Source organism: Pan paniscus, chromosome 14 (genome assembly GCF_029289425.2).
Source record: "Pan paniscus chromosome 14, NHGRI_mPanPan1-v2.0_pri, whole genome shotgun sequence".
NCBI classification, from domain to species: domain Eukaryota; kingdom Metazoa; phylum Chordata; class Mammalia; order Primates; family Hominidae; genus Pan; species Pan paniscus.
This window is the reverse complement of record NC_073263.2, coordinates 100256150-100283025: the sequence shown is the minus strand read 5'-3', so window position 1 is coordinate 100283025 and position 26876 is coordinate 100256150. Positions and strand designations below refer to the sequence as shown.

General features: G+C 47.2%; 1 protein-coding gene across 1 annotated transcript in view; it reads left to right on the top strand.

The window, feature by feature from the left end:
* The first annotated feature begins 2770 nt into the window (after positions 1 to 2770).
* The window catches only part of SLC15A1 (solute carrier family 15 member 1), a 71840-nt gene continuing 47734 nt past the window's right edge, over positions 2771 to 26876 (top strand). Inside the window, exon 1 of the mRNA XM_057299610.2 lies at positions 2771 to 2840. Within this exon, the coding sequence (XP_057155593.2) occupies positions 2837 to 2840 (4 nt within the window). The 5' untranslated portion in view covers positions 2771 to 2836. The remainder of the gene's footprint in view (positions 2841 to 26876) is intronic.

Genomic DNA, 26876 nt, shown 5'->3' with positions numbered 1-26876 from the left:
TGATGTACTTCATACCATGGATGAGCCTGGAGGGCATTACCCAAAGTGAAAGAAGCCAGACACAAAAGGACAAACACTGGAGATTTCTTCCCTGGACGACAGAGTTGTCAGATTTATGGAGACAGAAAGGAGAATGGTGGGTGTCAGGGCCTGGGGGCAAGGGTGGATGGGGAGTATTGCTTAATGGGTCCAGTGTTTCCATTTGGGAAGATGAAGAAGTTCTGGAGCTGGATGGTGGGAATGGTGGGACAACAATGAGAATGTACTTCATGCCACTGAACTGTGCACTTCAGATAGTTTTACATTGTATTTCAGCATGATTAAAACAAAAAGGCTGTGGAAACTCACCTTCATTCCCCTTTTTAATGTTCCTTTCTGTGTTTGCAAAACCTCCTGAGATCAGGCAAGAAAACAGAACAATAATCTGGAGACAATCACTGTGTTATTATTTTTGTGATTCTTTTTTGTAAATTATACTTCAAGTTCTAGGGTACATGTGCAGAACGAGCAGGTTTGCTACATAGGTATACACGTGCCATGTTGGCCTGCTGCACCCATCAACTCATCATTTACATTAGGTATTTCTCCCAATGCTATCCCTCCCCCAGCCCCCCACCCCCTGACAGGCCCTGGTGTGTGATGTTGCTCGCCCTGTGTCCATGTGTTCTTATTGTTCAACTCCTACCCATGAGTGAGAACATGCAGTATTTGGTTTTCTGTCCCTGTGATAGTTTGCTGAGAATGATGGTTTCTAGCTTCATCCATGTCCCTGCAAAGCACATGAACTCATCCTTTTTTATGGCTGCATAGTATTCCATGGTGTATATGTGCCACAATTTCTTAATCCGATCTATCACTGATGGACATTTGAGCTGGTTTCCAAGACATTGCTATTGTGAATAGTGCCTCAGTAAACATATGTGTGCACGTGTCTTTATAGTAGCATGATTTATAATCCTTTGGGTGTATACCCAGTAATGGGATCACTGAGTCAAATGGTATTTCTAGTTCTAGATCCTTGAGGAATCGCCACACTGTCTTCCACAATGGTTGAACTAATTTCCACTCCCACCAACAGTGTAAAAGTGTTCCTATTCCTCCATATCCTCTCCAGCATTTGTTGTTCCCTGACTTTTTAATGATCGCCATTCTAACTGGCATGAGATGGTATCTGATTGTGGTTTTGATTTGCATTTCTCTGATGACCAGTGATGATGAGCATTTTTTCATGTGTCTGTTGGCTGCATAAATGTCTTCTTTTGAGAAGGGTCTGTTCATATCCTTTGCCCACTTTTTGATGGGGTTGTTTGATTTTTTTCTTGTAAATTTGTTTAAGTTCTTTGTAGATTCTAGATATTAGTCCTTTGTCAGATGGGTAGATTGCAAACATTTTCTCCCATTCTGTAGGTTGCCTGTTCACTCTGACGGTAGTTTCTTTTGCTGTGCAGAAGCTTTTTAGTTTAATTAGGTCCCATTTGTCTATTTTGGCTTTTGTTGCCATTGCTTTTGGTGTTTTAGACATGAAGTCCTTGCCCATGCCTATGTCCTGAATGGTATTGCCTAGGTTTTCTTCTAGGGTTTTTATGGTTTTAGGTCTTACATTTAAGTCTTTAATCCATCTTGAATTAATTTTTGTATAAGGTGTAAGGAAGGGATTCAGTTTCAGCTTTCTACATATGGCTAGCCAGTTTTCCCAGCACCATTTATTAAATAGGGAATCCATTTCCCATGGCTTGTTTTTGTCAGGTTTGTCAAAGATCAGATAGTTGTAGATGTGTGGTGTTATTTCTGAGGCCTCTGTTCTGTTCCATTGGTCTATATATCTGTTTTGGTACCAGTGCCATGCTGTTTTGCTTACTGTAGCCTTGTAGTATAGTTTGAAGTCAGGTAGCATGATGCCTCCAGCTTTGTTCTTTTTGCTTAGGATTGTCTTGGCTATGGGGGCTCTTTTTTGGTTCCGTATGAACTTTAAAGTAGTTTTTTCCAATTCTGCAAAGAAAGTCATTGGTAGCTTGATGGGCATAGCATTGAATCTATAAATTACCTTGAGCAGTATGACCATTTTCACGATATTGATTCCTCCTATCCATGAGCATAGAATATTCTTCCATTTGGTTGTGTCCTCTTAAAGAAAGGATGATTCTTAAAGAAAGGAAATGTAGAATCCCCCAGAAATGCTTTCAAAGGTTGAATCTCAAAATAACGCCACACACACACTCTCTCACACACACTCTCACACACACATCACACATACATTCTCACATGCAAACTATATACATATTCTCACACATGCTCACACTCAATCCTCATTCACACACACACACTCACACACAATCCTCACTCACACCCACACATTCTCACACACACACACACACAGCTGACCACTGTCCCACCGTGTTTTGCCTCCCCACCCAGAAGCGTGCGTTCCTCCCACAGTGGTTTCCAAAGTGTGGTTCTGGGTCCAGCAGCATCAACCTCCCCTTAGACTTCTTAGAAATGCACATTCTGGGGCCCCAGCCCCGACCTCCTGAGTCAGCTGGCCTGGGGGTGGGGCCTGGGAATCTGCGTTTAGACTGGCTCTCCCCCGGCCTGCCACGCGCTCCCGTCGGGGCCCACCCGCACCTGGGCCGGGGCCGGTGTCCGCGCGCGACGGCTCGGGAGCACGGACCTCTGCTCCCCGCAGCACCTCCCCCCGGGTGGAGCCGGCGGCCCCGCCTCGCAGAGCTGGGGCTGCACCTGGGGCAACGGGGCCGGGCCTGGACGCCAGGTCGGAGGAGCAGCACCTGCCAGGAGCACGTCCCGCCGGCAGGTCGCAGGAGCCCTGGGAGCCGCCGCCATGGGTACGCTCGGCGGGTGCGGGGCCGGCCGGGCTAAAGACTCGGAGCTACGCGGGGCGGGGGCCGGCACCGAGGGCCGGGAGGCGCGAAGGGTACGCGGCGGCGGGAAGCGGGGCGACCCGAAGGCCCACGGGGGCCGGGAGGTTGCGGGGCGCCCGGGATCCCCTCCCTGGTGGTCACCGTGTGGCCGGGGCGCGGAAGCCAGAGGTGCCGACTCCGCCGAGGTTGCGATCCTGGCCCGCCCGTCCGTGGGGCACTGTAATCCTCGTGTTCCCACCCTGCGGGCCGGGAGTGCGCTTGGAGCGGGACGGGACCCAGCGGGTGACGGCAGGGGCGGCAGAAACACCGTCTAACTGGCGGAAGCCTTGTGGCTGCCTTTGCACTTGTCTTGCCTCTGGCTGGCGAGGTGACCCTGGAGTTCCGCAGGGAACCCTGGCCCAAGAGGAGATGGGGCCTCTCTTTGTGGCCCCCTCTTAACCCTCTGCACTGTCCCCTGGCTTAATTTGAGGCACCTTCTGTGTCTTACAGAAGGTGAGGAGCTGGCTCTTGATGGGGCTGGAGCGTCAGCAAAACAGCTAGGAGGCAACTTGACTCCTGCCCCGCTTTCGAATTAACCACCCTGCAACTAAGGCAGACCCAGAGAGAATGAACGGACGCAGAGCCAGAGCTGCTGGGAGCAGCCCAGCCCGCTGCTTTCTTAAAGATGAGGAAGCCCAGTCAGCTTCCCAAAGTTGTGCCATGGATGCCCCCGGCCAGCATTTTGCAGAAGATGTGGCCACGTTGTTGAGGGGGATCTGAGCCTGTAGACAGGAATGTCAGTCGGTGGCTGCCTCAGTGGTCCTGGTGGGGTGATGTGTGTCAGTGCCCAGCCCCAGGGTGCAGCCGTCCTCTGGCACTCAGAATGCCTGCCGGACACAGCATCTGGCGGTTCCTAAGGAGAAGCAGTGAGTGGTTCACACTTTGGACTTCTAATTGTAGCCAATTGTGCCTGTTCCAGAAAGACCTGCAACTTCCCTCTCTGGCGGAGACTGTGGCTGAGCTCAGCTCTGCAGGCAGATTCCTGGGCTGCAGTTCTGGGTCCCGCCCTCAAACAAGTCCCACCTGTCACTCTATGCAACTTTGCTGGGAGGTGCTCTGAAATATTTCTGTTGATCATCAAATACCAAATACCTGAGCAGCATCCTTGTTGAGTTGGAATTTATGACCCGTGTTTAGCACGAGATCCAATCCCGAGAGTTGTTAGAGGCAGCTGCCTGGTTATTGGTGAAGGAATACAGAGTTAGATTTGAAGCCTCCTTTCCAAATGAATTGATGCGTTCTAGTCTGCAACTGGTCCTCTCTGTTTGCAACTGAGATTGACACAGCATGTGAATAGCAACAAAAAAGTTTATATGCAAAAACCGATTTGATTTTTACTGAAGTCCTAACTTTTCAATATCAAGGGTTAGTTAGTAAATGAAAAAAAATTGTTTAATGGTTGTTACGGGGAAAAAAAGTAGTAGTAACTTGTGTTAAGAACAGACCTTGGCCGGGCGCGGTGGCTCACGCTTGTAATCCCAGCACTTTGGGAGGCCAGGGCAGGTGGATCACCTGAGGTCAGGAGTTCGAGACCAGCCTGGCCAAGATGGTGAGACCCCCCCCCCCCGTCTCTACTAAAAATATATAAAAACTAGCTGGGCATAGTGGCGGGTGCCTGTAATCCCAGCTACTCGGAAGGCTGAGGCAGGAGAATTGCTTGAACCCAGGAGACGAAGGTTGCAGTGAGCCAACATGGTGCTACCGCACTTCAGCCTCCGCGACAGAGTAAGACTCCATCTCAAAAAAAAAAAAGAACAGATCTTTGGTAGTTAGGTCATGCCAGAATTGCTTCAGATCCCTCAGTGACTGAGGGGACACTTGAAGCAGTTGGCGAACGAGGCAGGGGACAAAAAGGACGTGGTCCTTAGAGAAGCCTGTACCTCCTGCCTCTGACTTTGTCCCACTGTAATTGGAGCAAATTTTCACGGCAGGTGCTTTTTCATTCCTTGAGAATCCAGGAGCAGAAGTTCTGAATGAATAGGAAAGTGAGGGATTGGATGAGACTCAGAATCGAACCATTAAGGCATTTATTAGACTTAGTAACAGAGGCAAGGAGAATCCACAACAGTTAACAGAATAAATAGAAGTTGCTTTGGGGCTGGGCGCGGTGGCTCACACCTGTAATCCCAGAACTTTGGGAGGCCGAGGCGGGCGGATCATAAGTTCAAGAGATCAAGACCATCCTGGCCAACATGGTGAAACCCCGTCTTTACTAAAAATACAAAAATTAGCTGGGCATGGTGGCATGTGCCTGTTGTCCCAGCTACTAGGGAGGCTGAGGCAGGAGAATCACTTGAACCCGGGAGGCAGAGGTTGCAGTGAGCCAAGATCGTGCCATTGCACTCCAGCCTGGATGACAAGAGTGAAACTCCGTCTCAAAAAAAAAAAAAAAAATGTTGCTTTGGGTGTGGCAATGCACAGCCAAACCTGGCTGAGTGTCTTGTTGGGCTCATGAACGGCACCTCCTTTGTTTTAAAGCAGTGGTTGACAGTCTCTTCTGGAAAGCCCCAGGTAGGAAATGCTTCGGGTCCTGGGGGCCGGGTGGTCTCTGTGGCAACTTCTCAACTCTGCAGTTCTAGAGCAGCCGTACACAATAAACAAATGGGCAGAGCAGTTTCTATAAAACTTCATTATGTACTGAGACATTTGAATTTTATGTAATTTTCATGTGCCACAAAATCTTAAAAAACTTTTTACAATCACTTAAAAATGTAAGCTTACATTCTTCTTAGCTTGTGAGCCACACAAAAACAGGCAGTGGGCCAGATGTAGCCCATGAGCCATAGTTTGGGGATCCTAGCCAAGGTATCTGTGTGGTTCTCAGAGCCTGGGGTGGAGAGATGTTCTTTTCCCAAGGGCTGTCAGGTTGAATTCAGTCTCTGAATAGCAGAAAACTTCTTATATGCTGGGAAGAAGCGTCAGTAAGAAAAAGCAGCCTCCGAAGCCTTCGTAGGATCATAGGGCTGGGGATGCTTTTGCTGAAGGTTTTGACTATTTGATCTCTTTCCTCCCACCCCACCTCACTCCCTTATCCAAAGCTTAGCAAGACTATGCTAAATGGACTCTGAAAATTAGGTACAAGGCTTCAGGTTCAATGCAGCAAGCACCTGCCTCTATCTGCCAAGACCTCCAGGTTGATTGGAGATACTCACTCACTTAAAGTAGGATACTTTATTCTCTTCCTGCCCCACCAGATCTCAGCCTCCTGGCTGGCCTTGTTTGTGATTCTGTTAGGTTTTTCCAAGTCAGCTGCCTGAGCTTAAAATGATGGATGGGCTGTGAAGGTCCCTCACACCTGGCGCGTCCCTCCACATTCTCTCCTCCTCCTGTCAACTCTTGAGTCAACCGAAGAACAATATTGAAGTACCAGGGCAGCTGGTGTCCCTGCTGCAAGCTATAGAGGTGGTCCCACACTGAAGGAGGCCTTTGGCATACGACCTTCGGGGGAACTCACCTCCTCCTAGCCAGCAGCAAGAAAAGAGAACTTCTAACATTGGGTTCTTTTGGGCTAATATTGCTCTAAGTCAGCGTTTTTCAAACTTGAACATGCATCAGGCTTATCTGAGTGAGGGCTTGTTCCAGCAGTGGGGCTCGCTGGGCCTCTTGCCTAGGGTCTCAGGTGCAGGGTAGAGCTCATGCACTGACATTTGACCACGTTCCCACGTGGTGTGATGCTGCTGCTCCCAGGCCCACGCTTTGAGAACCACGGCTCTAAAGATCCCCTGGGTTCTTTTTTTTGACCCCTGCCCATGTGAACATGTTGCCACTGTGCCCTAAAAATTAGGCTGTGGGAAGGTCTAGTACAGTCTGGGCCCTGGCTTGTCCATGTGGGTACATGTCCATGATGATGAAGCATTGGGTAAATTAGCAGGTAGAACTTGAGAATTAGTCTGCCGGTGCCGTCTTAACGTAGGGATAGCTGGGCACTGCGGCTTATGCCTGTAATCTCAGCGTTTGGAGAGGCTGAGACAGGCGGATCATTTGAGCTCAGGAGTTTGAAATCAGTCTGGGCAACATGGCAAAACCCCGTCTCCACAAAAAAAAATACAAAAATATTAGCTGGGCGTGGCGGTGCGCACCTCTAGTCCCAGCTACTCGGGAGGCTGAGGCCAGAGGATCACTTGAGCCCAGGAGGTGGAGGTTGCAGTGAGCTAAGATTGCTCCACTGTGCTCCAGCCTGGGCAACAGAGAAACTGTGTCTGAAGCAACAACAAGACAAAAACAAAGAAGTAAAGAGAGTAGAAATGAATAGGAGTGAGAAATGAATGTAGTTCAGCTGGGCTGGCCAGGATGCACCTGAATTGCATATCTATGCAGGTATTTACTTACCATGTGAGGATAAAAATACTGCCTGAAGAAATTATATCCTCAGGGGGCAGGAACATAAGCCCGTAAACAACACTCTTCCACTCTGAGTTAGAGTTGAGGAAAATGAGGTACTATGAGACCAGTGAAAGCAGCAACTAGGAGTGTTTGTCTAAGCAGGAGGGTTTGCCTACTTTGGGTTTGCCTACTTTAGGTTTGCCCAGTTTGGATGGAATGCTAAATGTTTGCATGGTCTTTCACGTCTCTTACAAAATGTCCTGAGTAAGATTATTCCATTTTCGATTCCCTTGGGTTTTTTTGTTCGTTCATTTGTTTTTTGAGGTGGAGTCTTGCTCTGTCAACCAGGCTGGAGTGCAGTGGCACAATCTCGGCTCACAGCAACCTCTGCCTCCTGAGTTCAAGCAATTCTCCTGTCTCAGCCTCCAGAGTAGCTGGGATCACAGGTGCGCACCATCACACCTGGCTAACTTTTGTATTTTTAGTAGAGACGGGGTTTCGCCACGTTGGCCAGGATGGTCTCAAACTCCTTACCTCAGGTGATCCGCCTGCCTTGGCCTCCCAAAGTGCTGGGATTACAGGCCTGAGCCACTGTGCCAGGCTGGGTTTTTTTTATTAATAATTTTTTTCTACTGCCGTTTGAGTTACTGAACCATTCCATCAAGAACAAACAGGGCTTACTCAATGGGCTAGTTGAGCTACCAGGAATCCTCCCTAGAAAATGGGACTGCCACTCTATTCCCCATGGTGGAGCTGCTGATGACGGGGGGCCTGGTGTAGAACTTTGGAGCTAAGACTGCCCAGCCAGCTGTGTTCCCATGGCGGAGGCAGAAGCTCTCAGACACAGTTGCGTCTTGATTCTGTGCTTTGCAGGATGAGAAAGTGGGTAGGTGTCCCAGGTGAGCCGATAAGGAAAAAAGACAAGGGTCAGGCCTGAGGAACCTTTCCACATTCTTCCTTGAGGACAGTGAGAGAAAGAGCAATATTCTCAGCTGAGCGAGCACGGCTGACTCATCATCCGGGGGTTGCAACACAAAGAACCAGGGAGTCACTCTTTTGTACCTTTGTCCCTTGGTTTCAGAAGCTGGAAGTCTATTGCGGAGGACACTGGACCCTGGGTTCACCTCATGGATGTGATACAAAGGAGGCTGTGTCAGCCGGGGGGGCCACACCTCTGCTCTCGGCCCCTCTGGTTTTTGGGGTTTAGGATGAGGACAGCTATGAGAACACAGTTAAAGCACAGGCTCAGCAGTTGGGAAGTGCCACAGCCATGGGGCAGAGGGACAGGGTCTTCCACAGAGGCTTAAGAAGGAGGAAGGTCTAGTTCCTCTCCTGGTTCCTAGATTGGAAACTGCTCAAAGCCCCTCACCGGGCTGCGGAAAGGGGTCTCTCATTGGAGAGAGGGTTTAGAGTCCTCCAGGTATGATGTGGGGATATGGAACAACAGGTCCATGTCCAGAGGGAATTTTGGTTCAGAGATCAGATTAACAAATAGAAAATTCACAAAATGTACTTCCATAAGAAGGCTCGTTAAAAGTTCTCAAACTAGGCATTTAGAACTTCTACAATCTGCCCCTAGTGACAAGATTTTATTACAAGCTCTATTAGGACATGGCAGATGTTTATACATTTGAGATGTTCTTGAGGAATTAAACCTTTTTCCTTTTTTTCCATTAAATCAAAACACCTTGCAGAGAAAAGGGAATGCTTATACACTGCTGGTGGGAGTGTAAATTAGTCTAACTATTGTGAAAAGCATTGTGACAACTCCTCCAAGAACTACCATTTGACCCAGCAGTCCCATTACGGGATATATACCCAAAAAAATATAAATCATTCTACCATAAAGACACATGCACACATATGCTCACTGAAGCACTATTCACAATAGCAAAGACATAGAAGCAACCTAGATACCTGTCAATGATAGACTAAAGAAAATGTGGTACATATACACCACGGAATACTACGCAGCAATAAAAAAACAACAAGATCATGTCCTTTATAGGAACATGGATGGAGCCGGAGGCCATTATCCTCAGCAAACTAACAGGAACAGAAAATCAAACACTGCATTTTCCCACTTATAAGCAGCAGCTAAATGATGAGAACACAAAGACACAGAGGGGAACAACACATACTGGGGCCTACTTGAGGGTAGAGGGTAGGAGGAGAGAGCTGTTTGGAAAAAACCAACTATTAGGTACTAGGCTTAGTACCTAGGTGGAAAAATAATCTGTGCATCAAAACCCTGAGTCACGAGTTACCTATATAACAAACCTGCACATGTACCCCTAAAATCGAAGTTAAAATGGTAAATAAATAATGTTACAAGTTAAAAAAAAAAACAAAAATAAATCAAGACACCTAAACTCACATGGTGTACTTGTTTGCTATGGTGTCTGTAACAAAAGCACCACAAACTGGGGAATTTGAAACAACAGAAAAGTCTTCTTGCACAGTCCTGGAGGCTGGGAGCCCAGGGTCAAGGGGTCAGCAGGGCCACACTCCCTCCGAAGGCTCTGGGGGTGAAGCCAATCCAGGCCTTTCTCTTGCTTCTGGTGTGGCTGGTGGTCTTTGGCATTCCTTGGCTTGCGGACACACCCCTGCCGTCTCTGCCAGCCCATTTGTCTCTGTGTCACTTTTCCTCTTCTTAGGAGCACTCTACTCACATTGGATGAGGGACTGCCTTGTCCCAGTATGACCTGGTCTTCGCTAATTACATCTGTAATGATCCTATTTCCAAATAAGGTCAAGTTCTGAGATTGAGAAGGATGTGAATTTGTGGGGGGATGGGCAGGACACTATTCGACACCCCGACATGGTAACAGAAAGTATTCTCTCTGAAATATGTCCATGGCTTATAGATGACTTTAGGTAGAAAACGTTTGTAGTGTAAAGATAACTCCACCACGGTCCTCAGCTTGGATGCTATGTCTGGTGACCAGTGTCTTCCCCCAGCAAGACAGATGGGTTTTCTGGTCATAGTTTCTGGTCAACTGTAAACGGTTCACTTAGTAAGAGAGTTGGTATGTAGAAAGCAGGCCCCAAAGTGATCTAGGAGACACAGGCGATTTACCTCCAGTTCTAAAAACGACGTTCCCATTCTGTTGATGCGGTACTGTGGACCTGCAGATAAAGTTTCCAGGCAGTCTTCATGTGCAGTGTTTCACTTTTCTGGTTTTTGAAAAATATGGCTGTTTCTGCTATGCATGCTAATTCTAAAATTAGAAGACTGAAAAAAATAAGTCACCTGACATTTTTATGGAGAATTGTTAGATAATATCTAATGAAATTTAAAATACACATAATATTTTAACAGCATTCTATGTCTAGAACTTTCTTACAGATATTCTTATGATAGGAAAGAGCCACGTGCAACTCAAATATTAGGTTGGTGCAAAAGTAATTGCGGTTTTTGCCTTTTTTTTTTTTTTTTTTTTTTTTTTTTTTTTTTTTTGAGATGGAGTCTTGCTCTGTCACCCAGGCTGGAGTGCAGTGGCGCGATCTCGGCTCACTGCAACCTCTGCCTCCCAGGTTCAAATGATTCTCCTGCCTCAGCCTCCCGAGTAGCTGGGATTACAGGCACATGCCACCACACCCGGCTAATTTTTGTATCTTGTGTAGAGACGGGGTTTCGCTACCTTGGCCAGGCTGATCTTGATTTCCTGACCTCATGATCTGCCCGCCTCGGCCTCCCAAAGTGCTGGGATTACAGGCGTGAGCCACCGCACCCGGCTTTGCCATTACTTTTAATCTATCATGTGGGCAGAAAACTTGCATTCTGTTTTATACCCTAACTTCATACTTAACCATGATTGTAAAGCATTTTTTTCTAGTCATGATTTACCATTTAAAAAAAAAAAGTCTGTGTGTGTATAAGTTAGGGTCTTCAAACTCATTGCCTTGAAAAACAACCCTCCAAAAGACCAAGAGATTGGTTCTTTTTTTTTTTTTTTTTTTTGAGACAGAGTCTCGCTCTGTCACCTTGGCTGGAGTGCAGTGACACAATCACAGGTCACTGCAGCCTTGACCTCCCTGGCTTAAGCAGTCCTCCTGCCTGAGCCTCCCAAGTAGCTGGGACTACAGGCACGTGTCACTATGCCTGGCTAATTTTTGTTATTTTTTGTAGAGGTGGGGTCTTGCCACATTGCCCGGGCTTGTTTCCTTTTAATTTAGCGACATTTATGTATCTTTAGAGTCATTTTCTCCTGTGACAATATACAATATTATTAGGGCCACCGTTTCTGTTGCCTGCTGGGTGTGTGGAGCTGATGCTGTCCTGGAGGCTGGTATCTGCTTCCCTTTGTGTTCTCTCCTCTTTTCTCCTTCTAGAGTCTGCTCTGAGGAAGGGTCTCTCTTCTCTTTAACCTGAGCATATATTTGTTTATTTACCCTCGGCAGTCTGGCATTTAAAGAGAGTCTCACTCTTAGTTCTGAAGGAAAGGTGTTCTTCTAGACTAAAAATATCCAGGCGTAGATCAGGAAGCTAACTTGGAGAGCAAGGGTTGCTGTACGAACAGCCAGGAAAATCATCTCACCTGACTACCCGGCCTCTACCTGAGGCAGGACTTAGGACTGTCCTGAGATCTTTCCTGTTTTGCCAAACAGCTTTGCTGCATGTGAACCCTGGAGCACTCTGTGGCCTGGCTCACCTTTCCCTGAAGCTGAGAGCAGGTTGGAAATCAACTGTCTGTCAGCATGTCCAAAGGTGGCTGGATCCTGGGTCCCAGAGAGATCATTTCTTCCTGAAGGAGGACAGGAATGGCATTCAAAGATTCATGCCTGTAGTTACAGGAACAAGATGCTGAAAGTTGTAGGTAATTTATAAAACCACGAGAGGTTGGTCATTTCAGGCCTCTTCAGCCTATGATTTTAGATAGTTGTGTGTGGAAACCTTTTTAAAAGCTAGGAGGATATCTGAACCTAAAGCAGTAAGTTGTGACTATTGTGGGCGAATTATTTATCCCCCAAAATGCATATGTTGAAGCCCAAAGCCCCAATACCTTGGAGCGTGACCTTATTTGGGAATAGAGTCGTTGCAGATGTAATTCACTATGATGACGTCATACCAGGGTAGGGTGGCCCCTAATTCAATATGAGCAGTGTCCTCACAAAAAGAGGAAATCTGGACTGGACATGGTGGCTCGTGCCCGTAATCTCAGCACTTTGGGAGGCCCAGGTGGGAGGATCACTTGAGACAAGAAGTTTGAGACCAGCCTGGGTAACATAGCAGACCTTGTCTCTACAAAAATTTTGAAACTTAGCCGACATGGCTGCACACGCCTGTGGTCCCAGCTGCCCAAGAGGCTCAGGCGGGAGGATCCCTTGAGCCCAGGAGTTCAAGGCTGCAGTGAGCTATGATCGTGCCACTGCACTGCAGCCTGGGCAACAGGGTGAGACCTTATCTCAAAAATAGCAACAGTAATAAAAATGAGTAAAAAGAGGAGATTTGGACATAGACTCATACACAGGGCAAGCGCCACGTGAGCATGGTGGCAGAGGTGGAGGTGATGTTCTTACAAGACGGGGAACACCAAAGCTGGGCCTCAAAGCACCAGGAGACAGGCCCAGGACAGATTCTCCCTTGCGTCCTCTGAAGGACCCAACCCTGCCGACCTCCATCTCAGACTTCCAGCCTCCAGAACTGTGAAAGGCCACATTTCCATGTTGTAAGCCACGCGGTTTGAGGCACTCTGTAAGACAGCCCTGGCAAACTCCTACACTGACCAGGAGCTGTCCCCAGACTGGAGCCATGGACACCCAAGCTGAGGGAGGAACTGTCTTAAAGGAAGGTGAAGGCAGGCTGTCCAGCACACGCCAGATGGCGCAGGGCCTGATTTTGCACGGAAGAGGTACAGGCAAGGCAGCTCATGACCCATGTAGGCGGGAAAAGCAGCCCTGCAACAGCAGGGGCTGATGACAGGTAGGAGGTGGCTCATTGCCAAGGAGCCGGGGCCAGGCTGCGGCTGAGTGGTTTTGTGTTCCATGTCTCTCTTGTGAGGGTGCTGGGCAGAAAGCTCCCCCACCGCCTCACCAGAATCCTCCGGGGTCCTGAGGGAGGTGGAGCCCCTCATGGCCTTCCCATTCTCTTGTGTTCTGGGAGGACCACCAGGCGTCTGCTGAGACTCAGGTCAGCTGCAGTCAAGCCTTGGCCCAGTGGCCCACGTGCAAGGTCCGCAGGGCTAGGCTGCTGTCCACATGGCAACACACCCAGTCACTTGATAAACCCAGTCTCCCTTCAGCACCAGTTTCCCCACACGGTTTCTAAGTTAGTTTCCTGCTGTTAGGGGTTAGTGAGATTTCTTCATTCTTGGAGTCTGATACCTCATTTGCTTTGAGCAAATGGCATTCAAAAACCACACATCAGCATGTTCTGTGTTTATGGCCCTGTTTGTTTATGGATTAGAGGAACTGCAGCAGCTTCCTAGTGGGGAAGAAAGTAGCCGTGGAAAAGGAGGCCTTTTTTTTTTTTTTTTTTTTTTGAGACGGAGTCTCCCTCTGTCACCCAGGCTGGAGTGCAGTAGTATGATCTCAGCTCACTGCAACCTCCACCTCCTGGGTTCAAGCAATTCTCGGGCCTCAGCCTCTTGAGTAGCTGGGATTACAGGCATGTGGCTACATTTTGTATATTTAGTAGAGACGGGCTCTCACCATGTTGGCCAGGCTGGTCTGAAATTCCTGGCCTCAAGTGATCCACCTGCCTCGCCCTCCCAAAGTACTGGGATTGCAGGAGTGTAGCTAATTTTTGTATGTTTAGTAGAGATGGGGTTTCACCATGCTGGCCAGGCTGGTCTCAAGCTCCTGGACTCAAGTGATCCCTCCGCCTTGGCCTCCCAAAATGCTGGGATTACAGGTGTGAGCCACCGTGCCTGCTCCTGAAAAGGAGGCTATTTCTATGAAGAGCAGTTGAGGATGGGCACAGCCTGGGTGCCAGCTATGCCTTCATGGCGGTCCCAGCAGGAGGACCCCTGGTATGGAATGCAGCCCATGCTCCAGTCACCAGCAGTGCAGCCATCAGGGACACTTTTTCTGACTGGATTGAGTGGCCCTCGCTCACTTGTCAGGCCAGGCCCCACTGGGCTGCATCCGGCCTAGAAGCCCACACTTTTCTAATCCACACCAGAATGCTGGGTGGACAAGCAGAGTCCCCGAGGGTGGGAAAGGCGGCAAAACATTCAAATCCAAGAAGAAAAAAAATCATCAAGCTGGGCAAGAAACAGCCTCAACAAGAGCCACTCCAGAAACAAGGGCTTTGGGTTATAGGCGCTGAATTTCTTCTAAAGCTAACCTGACTCTGATGCTAGAAGAGCCCATTTAAGGAAAGAAAAACACTTTTCATTGCTCGATCAAAGTTTATCCATTTTGGAAAAGACATCAAACCAAGTGTGTGTCACCAGGCACCCACATCCTTCCTCTTTCCCACCACCCCACCCCTGTCCTCAGGGCAGTGACAGTGAAGCCTGGTGCAGGTCCCGCTGCTGCTTTTTGAAGTGGCACATGCTTTATTTTCTTAAAAAGAAGTGAGAGACATCCTATGCTACAGGAGGCTCTGTGACGTTTTTCTGAAGTACAACCCCTTGCTCTGCCAGGGCAGCTGTAAAGGGGCTAAAGAGCCCTGACAAAGGAGAGAGGATTTGGGAAGCCGAGGAGGCAGAGGGAGACCACATAGCACATGGAGTTCTGAAAGGGCCCAAGTGGAGACAGAAAACGAGTCATGTGGATGGACAGCTGGGGTGGAGGGGGATGGAGCTACAGTCAGACCCTGGGGGGCCTTGAATGCCGGGCCTAGGAGTAGGGCTTCACCTGCAGGAAGGAGAGAGCACGCAAGGTTTGGGAGCAAGGTTCTCCACTGGGGGAAGCTCAGGTTGCTGGTGTGGACGGTGGACAGTCCAGGTGGAGTGCGGAGCACAGCGGGTGACCCTGGACAGGGGCCGTGCCTAGCAAGCACCTCCCCGCCCCAGGCATGTTTCTGCATCAGCCCACTAGCATGGCTTCGGAGTGACAGGACCTTCACTCTCCCTAGCTCCTGCCTGGTGCACACTATAGCAACCTCCACCCAAAAAGCAGTTTGAAAGACAATATAATGCTTGTCGTGATGGCTTGTATTTGAGAAGACCACTTTGCTCTGGTCCACACCATCCTCATCCCCATGGTCTGACTTCCAGCGTGACATCATCAGGCACTTCTACTTTGGGTCAATGTAAGTGACCCTGGAGGGGGCTCTTTCTTCTTCGATGGCTACCTCCTCACCTCTGCCAGGGGTCCCCCATGGTAAATTCTTGTCTGTATTTTAAGTCAGTCCATTCTAAATGTCCATCCATACTCAATTAAGAATCTGCCGAGTTGTCTTCCTGAGATGAAGTGAATAAAAAACCTTATTTTATTCATTGTAGATTCAATCTTATTAACTAACTTTCAGAGAAGGTGGTAGATTGTGTCAGTTTGTTCTTGCAGTAGTATAAAGAAATACATGAAACCGGGTAATTTATAAAGAAAGAAGGTTTAATTGGCTTATGGCTCTGCAGGCTGTACAGGAAGCATGGTGCTGGCATCTGCTCACTTCTGGGGAGGGCTCAATCATGTTGGAAGGTGAAGGGGGAGCAGGCATGTCACATGGCTGGAGTAGGAGCAAGGAGTGAGCAGGGAGGTGCTACATACTTTTAAACAACCAGATCTCATGAGAACTCACTATTGTGAGGACAGTATCAAGGGAGAGGGTGCTAAACCATTCATGAGAAACTGTCCCCATGATCCAGTGTCCTCCCCCAGGCCCCACGTCCAACAATTGAGCATTATATTTCAATATGAGATTTGGGCAGGGACATGCATTCAAACTGTATCATTACCCCTGGCCTCCCCAAATTTCTTGTCCCTCTCACATTTCAAAATACAATCATGCCTTCCCAATAATCCCCCAAAGTCTTAACTCATTCCAGCGATAATGCAGAAGTCCAAGTCCAAAGTCTCATCTGAGGCAAGGCAAGTCCTTTCCACCTATGAGCCTGCACAATCAAAAACAAGTTACTCTAAGATACAATGGGAGTATAGGCATTGGGTAAACATTCCCATTCCAAAGGGAGAAATCATCCACAAGCAAGGGGCTACAGGCCCCACCCACGTCCAAAATCCAGCAGGGCAGGCACTAAATCTTAAAGCTCCCAAATAGTTTCCTGTAATTCTATGTCCCACATCCAGGGCACATTGATCCAAGAAGTGGGGTGCCAGGGCTTTGGGCAGCTCTGCCCTTGTGGCTTTGCAGTGTTCAGCTCCAGAGGTTGCTCTCACATGTTGTTGAGTGCCTGTGGCTTTTATATGCTGAGAGTGCAAGATGTTGGTGGATCTACCATTCTAGGGTCTGGAGGATGATGGCCTTCTTCTCACAGCTCCACTAGGCAATGCCTCAATGGGGACTCTGTGTGGGGGCTCCAACCCCACCTTTCCCCTCCATACTGCCCTAGCAGAGGTTCTCTGTGAGTGCTCCACCCCTGCAGCAGGCTTCTGCCTGGACATCCAGGCTTTTCCGTATATCCTCTGAAATCTATGCAGAGACTCCCAAGCCTCCCTCACTTTTGCAGTCTGTGTGCCTGCAGGCTTAACACCATGTGGAAGCCACCAAGTCTTATGGCTTGCACCCTCTGAAGCAGCAGCCTGGGCTGTATCTTGGGCCCTTTGAGCCAAGGCTGGAGCTTAAGTGGCTGGGATGTAAGAAGCAGTGTCCTGAGGCTGCATAGGGCTGTGGCGCCCTGGGCTGGCCCATGAAACCATTCTTCCCTTCTAGGCCTCCGGGCCCTGTGATGGGAGGAGATGCCAGGAAGGTCTCTGAAATTCCTTAGAGGCCTTTACCCCATTGTCTTGAGTGTTAGCACTTGACTCCTTCTTAGTTATGCAAATATCTCTGGCAAGTGGTTGCTCCACAGCCTGCTTGAATTCCTCTGCTGAAAAAGCATTTTCTTTCTCTGCCACATAGCCAGGCTATAAATTTTCCCAACTTTTACACTCTACTTCCCCTTTAAATATAAGTTCTAGCTTTAAGTCATTTTATTTGCTCCCACCTATGAGCATAGGTTGTTAGAAGCAGCCAGGTCACACCTTGAATCCTTTGCTGCTTAGAAATTTCTTCTACCAGATATCCTAGGTCATTGCTCTTAAATTCAAACTTCCACAAATTCCTAGGGCATGGACACAATGCAGCCAAGTTCTTTGCTAAGACATAACAAAAGTGACCTTTGCTCTAGTTCCCAATAAGTTCCTCATTTCCACCTGAGACCTCTTCAGCCTGACCTTCACAGTCCATGTCACTATTTGCATTTTGATCACAACCATTTAGACAGTTTCTAAGAAGTTCCAAACTTTCCCTCATCTTCCTGTCTTCTTCTGAGCCCTCCACATTCTTCTGACCTATGCCCGTTCCAAAGCTCTTCTACATTTTCAGGTATCTTTATAGCAATGACCCATTCCTCAGTACGATTTTTCTGTGTTAGGCCATTCTTGTATTGCTATAAGGAAACACCTGGGTAATTTATAATGAAAAGAGATATAATTGGCTCACGGTTCTGCAGGCTGTACAGGAAGCATGGCAGCATCTGATTCTGGTGAGGCCTCTGGAAGCTTCAAATCATGGCAGAAGGTGAAGAGGGAGCAGGCATGTCACATGGCAAAAGCAGGCGTGAGGGGAGGGGGAAGCTGCTACATATTTTATTTCCTTTTTTTATTATTATACTTTAAGTTCTAGTGTTCACGTATTCACAATGTGCAGGTTTGTTACATATGTATACATGTGCCATGTTGGTTTGCTGCACCCATTAACCCGTCATTTACATTAGGTATTTCTCCTAATGCTATACCTCCCCAAACTCCCCACTCCATGACAGGCCCCAGTGTGGGATGTTCCCTACCCTGTGTCCAAGTGTTCTCATTGTTCAATTCCCACCTATGAGTGAGAACATGAGGTGTTTGGTTTTCTGTCCTTGCGACAGATGCTTCAGAATGATGGTTTCCAGCTTCATCCATGTCCCTACAAAGAACATGAACTCATCCTTTTTCATGGCTGAATAGTATTCCATGGTGTATATATGCCACATTTTCTTAATCCAGTCTATCATTGTTGGACATTTGGGTTGGTTCCAAGTCTTTGCTATTGTGAATAGTGCCACAATAAACATACGTGTGCATGTGTCTTTATAGTAGCATGATTTATAATTCTTTGGGTATATACCCAGTAATGGGATGGCTGGGTCAAATGGTATTTCTAGTTCTAGATCCTTGAGGAATCGCCACACTGTCTTCCACAATGGTTGAACTAGTTTACAGTCCCACCAACAGTGTAAAAGTGTTCCTATTTCTCCACATCCTCTCCAGCACCTGTGGTTTCCTGACTTTTTAATGATCGCCATTCTAACTGGTGTGAGGTGGTATCTCATTGTGGTTTTGATTTGCATTTCTCTGATGACCAGTGATGATGAGCGGTTTTTTATGTGTGTGTTGGCTGCATAAATGTCTTCTTTTGAGAAGTGTCTGTTCATATCCTTTGCCCACTTTTTGATGGGGTTGTTTGATTTTTTTCTTATAAATTTATTTAAGTTCTTTGTATATTCTAGATATTAGCCCTTTGTCAGACGAGTAGATTGCAAACATTTTCTCCCATTCTGTAGGTTGCCTGTTCACTCCGATGGCAGTTTCTTTTGCTGTGCAGGAGCTCTTTAGTTTAATTAGATCCCATTTGTCTATTTTGGCTTTTTTTGTCATTGCTTTTGGTGTTTTACTCATGAAGTTCTTGCCCATGCCTATGTCCTGAATGGTATTGCCTAGGTTTTCTTCTGGAGCTTTTATGGTTTTAGGTCTAACATTTAAGTCTTTAGTCCATCTTGAATTAATTTTTGTATAAGGTGTAAGGAAGGGATCCAGTTTCAGCTTTCTACATATGGCTAGCCAGTTTTCCCAGCACCACTTATTAAATAGGGAATCCTTTCCCCTTTCTTGTTTTTGTCAGGTTTGTCAAAGATCAGATGATTGCAGATGTGTGGTGTTATTACTGAGGGCTCTGTTCTGTTCCATTGATCTATATATCTGTTTTGGTACCACTACCATGCTGTTTTGGTTACTGTAGCCTTCTAGTATAGTTTGAAGTCAGGTAGCATGATGCCTCCAGCTTTGTTCTTTTTGCTTGGGATTGTCTTGGCAAAGAGGGCTCTTTTTTGGTTTCATATGAACTTTAAAGTAGTTTTTTCCAATTCTGTGAAGAAAGTCATTGGTAGCTTGATGGGGATGGCATTGAATCTATAAATTACCTTGGGCAGTATGTCCATTTTCATGATATTAATTCTTCCTGTGCATGAGCATAGAATGTTCTTCCATTTGTGTGTGTCCTCCTTTATTTCATTGAGCAGTGGTTTGTGGTTCTCCTTAAAGAGGTCCTTCACATCCCTTGTAAGTTGGATTCCTAGGTATTTTATTCTCTTTGAAGCAATTGTGAATGGGAGTTCACTTATGATTTGGCTCTGTGTTTGTCTGTTATTGGTGTATAGGAATGCTTGTGATTTTTGCACATTGATTTTGTATCCTGAGACTTTGCTGAAATTGCTTATCAGCTCAAGGAGATTTTGGGCTGAGACGTTGGGTTTTTCTAAATATACAGTCATGTCATCTGCAAACAGGGACAATTTGACTTCCTCTTTTCCTAATTGAATACCCTTTATTTCTTTCTCTTGCCTGATTGCCCTGGCCAGAACTTCCAACTCTATGTTGAATAGGAGTGGTGAGAGAGGGCATCCCTGTCTTGTGCAAGTTTTCAAAGGGACTGCTTCCAGTTGTTGCCCATTCAGTATGATATTGGCTGTGGGTTTGTCATAAATAGCTCTTATTATTTTGAGATACGTCCCATCAATACCTAGTTTATTGAGAGTTTTTAGCATGAAGGCTGTTGAATTTCATCAAAGTCTTTTCTTCATCTATTGAGATAGTCATGTGGTTTTTGTCTTTGGTTCTGTTTATGTGATGGATTACGTTTATTGATTTGCATATGTTGAACCAGCCTTGCAACCCAGGGATGAAGCCAACTTGATCATGGTGGATAAGCTTTTTGATGTGCTGCTGGATTCGGTTTGCCAGTATTTTATTTTATTGAGGATTTTTGCAGTGATGTTCATCAGGGATATTGGTCTAAAATTCTCTTTATTTGTTGTGTCTCTGCCAGACTTTGGTATCAGGATGATGCTGGCCTCATAAAATGAGTTATGGAGGATTCCCTCTTTTCCTATTGATTGGAATAGTTTCAGAAGGAATGGTACCAGCTCCTCTTTGTACCTTTAAATTCGGCTGTGAATCCGTCTGGTCCTGGACTTTTTTTGGTTTGTAGGCTATTAATTATTGCCTCAATTTCAGAGCCTGTTATTGGTCTATTCAGGGATTCAATGTCTTCCTGGTTTAGTCTTGGGAGGGTGTATGTGTCCAGGAATTTATGCATTTCTTCTACATTTTCTAGTTTATTTGCATAGAGGTGTTTATAGTATTCTCTGATGGTAGTTTGTATTTCTGTGGGATCAGTGGTGATATACCCTTTATCATTTTTTATTGAGTCTATTTAATCTCCTGGTGTGCCGTTTGCTAAGACCGTTGGAAAAGTGCAGTATTAAGGCAGGAGTGTCCCACTTTTCCTGGTACAGTCTTCCCTTGGCTAGGAAAGGGAAATCCCCTGACCCGACCCCTTGTGCTTACCAGGTAAGGCGATGCTCCACTCTGCTTCAGCTTGCCCTCCGTGGCTGCACCCACTGTCCAACCAGTCCCAGTGAGATGAACCAGGTTCATCTCAGTTGGAAATGCAGAAATCAGCCATCTTCTGTGTTGATCACGCTGAGACCTGCAGACCAGAGCTGTTCCTATTTGGCCATCTTGGAAAGGGGAGCTGTATCGATGATACATACTTTCAAATAACCAGATCTAAGGCTGGGTGCAGTGGCTCATGCCTATAATCCCAGCACTTTGGGAGGTCAAAGTGAGTGGATCATTTGAGGCCAGAGTTCAAGACCAGCCTGGCCAACATGGTGAAACCCCGTCTCTACTAAAAATACAAAAATTAGCCAAGCATGGTGGCACGCACCTGTAATCCCAGCTACTCAGGAGGCCGATGCAGGAGAATTGCTTGAACCCGGGAGGCGGAGGTTGCAGTGAGCTGAGATTGCACCACTGCTCTCCAGCCTGGGTAACAGCGTGAGACTCCATCTCAAAAAATAAAGTAAAATAAAATGACCAGATCTCACAAGAACTCACTCACTGTGGTGAGGACAGTACCAAGAGGGATGGTGCTAAACCCCTGTGATTCAATCACCTCCCACCAGGCCCCACCTCCAGCTTTGGGGATTACATTTCAATATGAGATTTTGGTGGGGACATACATGCAAACTATATCGCAGATGAAGAAATGGAAGCCCAGAGGGTAAGCACCTTGATCAAGGCCACATGGCTAGGAGGAATATCTCTACACTGAGGTTCGATCTCCTGATTCCCAAAAGCCCATGTCTTTCCACTGGCTAGATGCAGGGGCAAGATTGAGAAAATTCTCTCCTTAACTGAAAAACCACTTTTGCCATTAGCAAGGCCAAGCTGTGTTCTTGCAGGGACCATTGGCTTCCTGGGGCTTTTGCGGGACCAACTTTGTCTACTTTACTCCTTTACCCTTGGCTTAGGAAACCATTTTCAGAGGAAGCACCAGAGCTTAGATTCTGCCAAATCCAGTTTAAAAGCCAGGTGCCAGGTATGCACTTCTAAGCTCCAAGTAGAAAAATATAGTTTAGGAAAAAATTAATAAAGAGAGCATTTTACCAACAAATAAAATGTGGCAGGAATTTGAGTCTTAGTTATATGTAAGTAGTGATTATAAAGACCTGTATTTACAGAGTTTGGGGCAAACCTATGTGTATTAGTTTCTAATTACTGCTGTAACAAAAAAACCACAAGCTTAGTGGCTTCACACAGGTGTCTTCCTGTAGTTCTGGAGGTCAGAAGTCCAAAATGAATTTTACTGGGCTAAAATCAAGGTGTCGGCAGTGCTACATTGAAAGGCTCTCGGGGAGAACCCTACTTGCCTTTTCCAGCTTCTCCAGGCCACCACATTCCCTGACTTGGGGACCCCTCCCCCAACAATTGCAGTCACTCCCCTGCTTTTCACCTTTTCTGACTGATTTTAGGACTCTTGTGATTATATTGGGTCTGTCTGGATAATCTAAGATAAACTCTTTATCTCAAGGCCCCTAACTTAATCACATCTGCAAGACCCTTTTGCCATGGGAGGGAACGTATCCCTGAATCCCAGAGATTACGACATGGACATCTCTAGGGGACCACCATTCTGACCACCACACCTTGAAATTTCAGAAACACGTCCTCAAAGCAGTATGTGAAACTTACAGTATTCCTTCAGTTTCACTCTTGGTAATGATAGGAAACAGTTATCTCTCTGCCTGAAAGGGAGGCCTTCTCTCTTAGACCTCAGCAAAATGCCTCGTTCCTTCCAACTTCCGAAGTCCAACTCCTAGAGATGCACTCTCGGCAGCCTTCAGTTGCTGAGGGAGTTATTAATTTTTAGGTAATAAGACTTCAAAGTTAGAGTTTCCATCCTGAAATGGTTCAAAATATGGAGCATGCTTTATATAAATAGTAGGAAATATTCATATGGATGGGAGATTTTATTGAGTCGTGCGGAAGAGGGGAGTCTCTTGTTTTCTCCTGTGTTCCCTGTCCCCCCCAACCCCCAAGTCAGTAATCATATAAATATATAATAATATACACTTATTTCATCAAATTATTTAGCAAAAAGAAAGCAAAACCACTTCTGGGCCTAGAATAGCAAGAAGAGCCTGTGTTTATTCAGTGATTGCAATGTGTTGGGTGCTAAGGAACAGTCCTATGGGAAGTCCAGATTCTAAGCTGGGTTTGGCTCTGATCATAGTTCAACACAAGGGACCCCAGAGTAATACTAGAAACATTAGGCTACTCAAATATGCCTCTGAGGTTTACTAGCAGGGAACCAACGTAAACATGATTGCACCAAAGTAAACAGAATCTTGTGAGAGTTGATACTTGAGTTGAAGTCTCGATGTAAACACCACTTCTGCATTTGAGCTTTCTAAGATAGCAATCCTGTTGACACAGGTACATTAAGATAAGAAATGCTGACTGCAGTGTTACACCCAGTAGATAGCTCTGGATTCTATCAAAGAGTTTAGCAACCTCTGCCCTGTAATAATAAAAGCAGTTCTTGGAATACACACTTTCAGAAAACAAAATGCCTTCTTGGTGATGGCTGGGTACTGAGTCTCAGATTTACACTTCAAGGGATTGCCTTTCCCATAATTTAGTTCGGTGTATAATAACTGTTAAGACCTAAGCTTTCTGAATGACCTCTTTTCTGTAACTGTAGTGTGTTTGAAGTAGAGAAAAACTTTACCACTATTAAGCAAATAACAGGTACATAATATTGAGCAAAGACAAAAGGACGACTCTGGAAAGATGAAGTCTTTCCCTGCAAATAAAAATCCGGGGAACACAGGAAAGGAAGGTTTGTGATGAAGCCCTGGGAACACAGGGAAGGAAGGTTTGTGATGAAGCCCCGGGCTCTCTCTGCTGGATTTGGGTGATTTGGGTTTTCAGAGCTCGCTCCTGCTTCCCTGAAGAGGGCCAAGGATAACACGGACCTTTCTGTGACTTCACCTCTCTCGTTGGCTTTGGGAGGCAATGGTAAGGCCATATTACCCAAAGTCTAAGTAGGCGAAGCATAACGTGCTGTTGCCGTGTCCTCAAGAACGCACAGCAATGACGCTTTGCACCTTCAGGCTGGTTTGCACCGAGCTTGCAAAACACACGCTTGCCCGACCAGCCCTTCCTATTCGCCGGACACTGGCGCTTTCCCTGCCTGGTGTGAAAGACAGCCCAAGTCCACAGCAGGTGCGCTGCCTCACCACGGACCTCCCAGGACACAGAGGCCATGCTCAGCACAGGAGGGCTTGGTCACAGAAAGATGCCGCTGTGGACGGGCACAACAAATGGTAGTGTGGCACCTGGGCCTGCAGCAGCCTCCCTGTTGCCCCCTGGCCTGCAAGATGAGGGGAAGGAACCGCTACTGAAACCTGGAAGGAAAGAGTTGTGTGGGAAGGGCTGACGTCAGAGAAGCCGTGACTGTCACTTGAAGTGACGGTCTGAGGTGACCTTGCAGGGAGGGCAACAGAAAAACAAATACCCCAACGTTTCTTCCCTCCCTCTGATCTTCCCAGGGCTCCCTGTTGGCCAAAGGACCTGGGAGCCAGGTCGAGACCCGGGACATGGATGAGCTCCTTGCAGGTCAGCCTGGGGGCTGAAGAAGAAGGACGGTCCTGGAAGGGCCCACGGGACCCACCATGCAGAGCTGGATCTGAGCACTGTGCTCTGTGACTGATAAACGGGGCCTTAGGAAACGTGTCCCACAAATACTGAATTTCTGCTCTGTGGGAAGCGGCGCGGAGGCGCTGAGGACCCTGAGGCAGTCGCGTCTCCCCTGTAACGATGCACTGAGGGCTGTGGGGTTCGCAGGACTCTTCCAGCAACCCCGCAGGGCGGAGGTCATCCTCATTTGGTTGTTCGGCTGGCCCGAAACAGATGGGCTCACCCGCCATGCAGCTGGCAGGTCCCAGCATGAGACTCGGCCGCGGGGCTGACTCCATGGCCCTCGCTCTTGGTGTATTGCCCTGGAGGCAGCCCCATCCCACGACAGGTCTCACTCGGCAGGAAACCAGGTTATTCGTGTGGAGGAATCTCTGTCCAGAACTCTAATAGGCAGGAAGAGTTGGGAACTGGGGCCCTGTGAAACCAGTACAGTGTATTTCCCCCTTAGGACAAGGACTAAAAAGAGCATCTAAAATGCCCCTTCCCCTCCCCTTCCCCTCCCCTTCCCCTCCCCTTCCCCTCCCCTTCCCCTCCCCTTCCCCTCCCCTTCCCCTCCCTTCCTTTTTTTCTTTTTTGAGACGGAGTCTCGCTCTGTTGCCCAGGCTGGAGTGCAGTGGTGCGATCTTGGCTCATTGCAACCTCCACCTCCCAGGTTCTAGCAATTCTCCTGCCTCAGCCTCCCAAGTAACTGGGATTACAGGCGTGTGCCACCATGCCCAGCTAATTTTTGTGTTTTTAGTAGAGATGGGGGTTCACCATGTTGGCGAGGCTGGTCTTGAACTCCTGACCTGAAGTGATCCACCTACCTCAGCCTCCCAAAGTGCTGGGATTACAGGTGTGAGCCACCGCGCCCAGCCTCTATTTTGAAATATACAATAAATTTTTGTTAACTGTAGTCACCGTGTTGTGCTACCAAACACCAGCTCTTATTCCTTCTACAGAACTGTGTTTTTGTATCCACTAACCTTGCTTCATTTTCCCACCTTCACCTACCCTTCCCATCCTCTGGTAACCACCATCCTACCCACTACTACCTCCATGAGATCAATTTTTTAGCTCCTATATATGAGTGAGAATATGTGATATCTATCTTCCTGTGCCTGGCTTATTTCACTTAACCTGATGTCCTCCAGTTTCATCTGTATTGCTGCAAATGACAAGATCCAATGACAACTTTCATAGAAATAGAAAAAAAATCCTAAAATTCATATACAACAACAAAAGGCCTCAAAAAGCCAAAGTCATCCTGAGCAAAAAGAATAGGGCTGGAGGTACCACCTGATGTCAAAATATACTACAAAGCTGTAGTAACCAAATCAGCATGGAAACAGACACATAGACCAATGGAACAGAAAAGAGAACCCAGGAATAAATGCATCCATTTATAGCCAACTCATTTTTGACAAAGCTGCCAAGAACAAACACTGGGAAAAGAACAGTCTAAAGAATAATTTTCCAGTGTAGTGATTCCCAAAGCACACTGCCTGGACCAGTGGCAGCACCCACACCTGGGAGCCTGTTAGAAATGCAAGCTCAAGTATCCATCTCAGGCCTACAGAATCAACAACTCCAGGAATGGGGCCCAGCTATCTGTTCTTGCAAGCCCTCTGGTGATTCTGAGGCACACTCCAGTGTGAGACCCACTGCTATGGGGTCACCAATTCCTAGATTCCTAATGGAGGTGGAGCATGTTCAGGGAGCCCTGGCAACAAAGAACTCTAATATAAGGAAATCGGGGTGAGTGAGGGGGAAGGGGATGGATGTCCTGTGGGAAACAGGGTAGTATGTGATAGACATGGATGAACACAGGGCAATGTGTTTGTGTAGGAGCAGAGTGAGGAGGTGTAAAGACTGGAGACAAGGGCACAGCTCAGCTCTTGCCAAAATTCCAGGGAGACAGAAGAGCAGGTGCTGACGGGATGGGGATGAGGCGCTCCTAGGATGCACATGGGAGAGTCCACTGGACTTGATGTGCACCGGCTCCCTTATATTCTCAGGCTGTTTCTTCCTGCTCTTCTCATTCATTCTTGTGACATAACCCCCTACCAGTGGTAGGTATTGTACAGGACGTTGAAAGTGGGGATGTTGGTGTGATGGATGGCACATGATTCTTCCGCTTGCAGAACCTGGTCCAGAAGGGAAGCAAAAATATAAACTGCCCATCATTACAGTATGGTGATGTAGGCACATCAGAGATGATTTGGGAAGGGAATATCGGTGGCA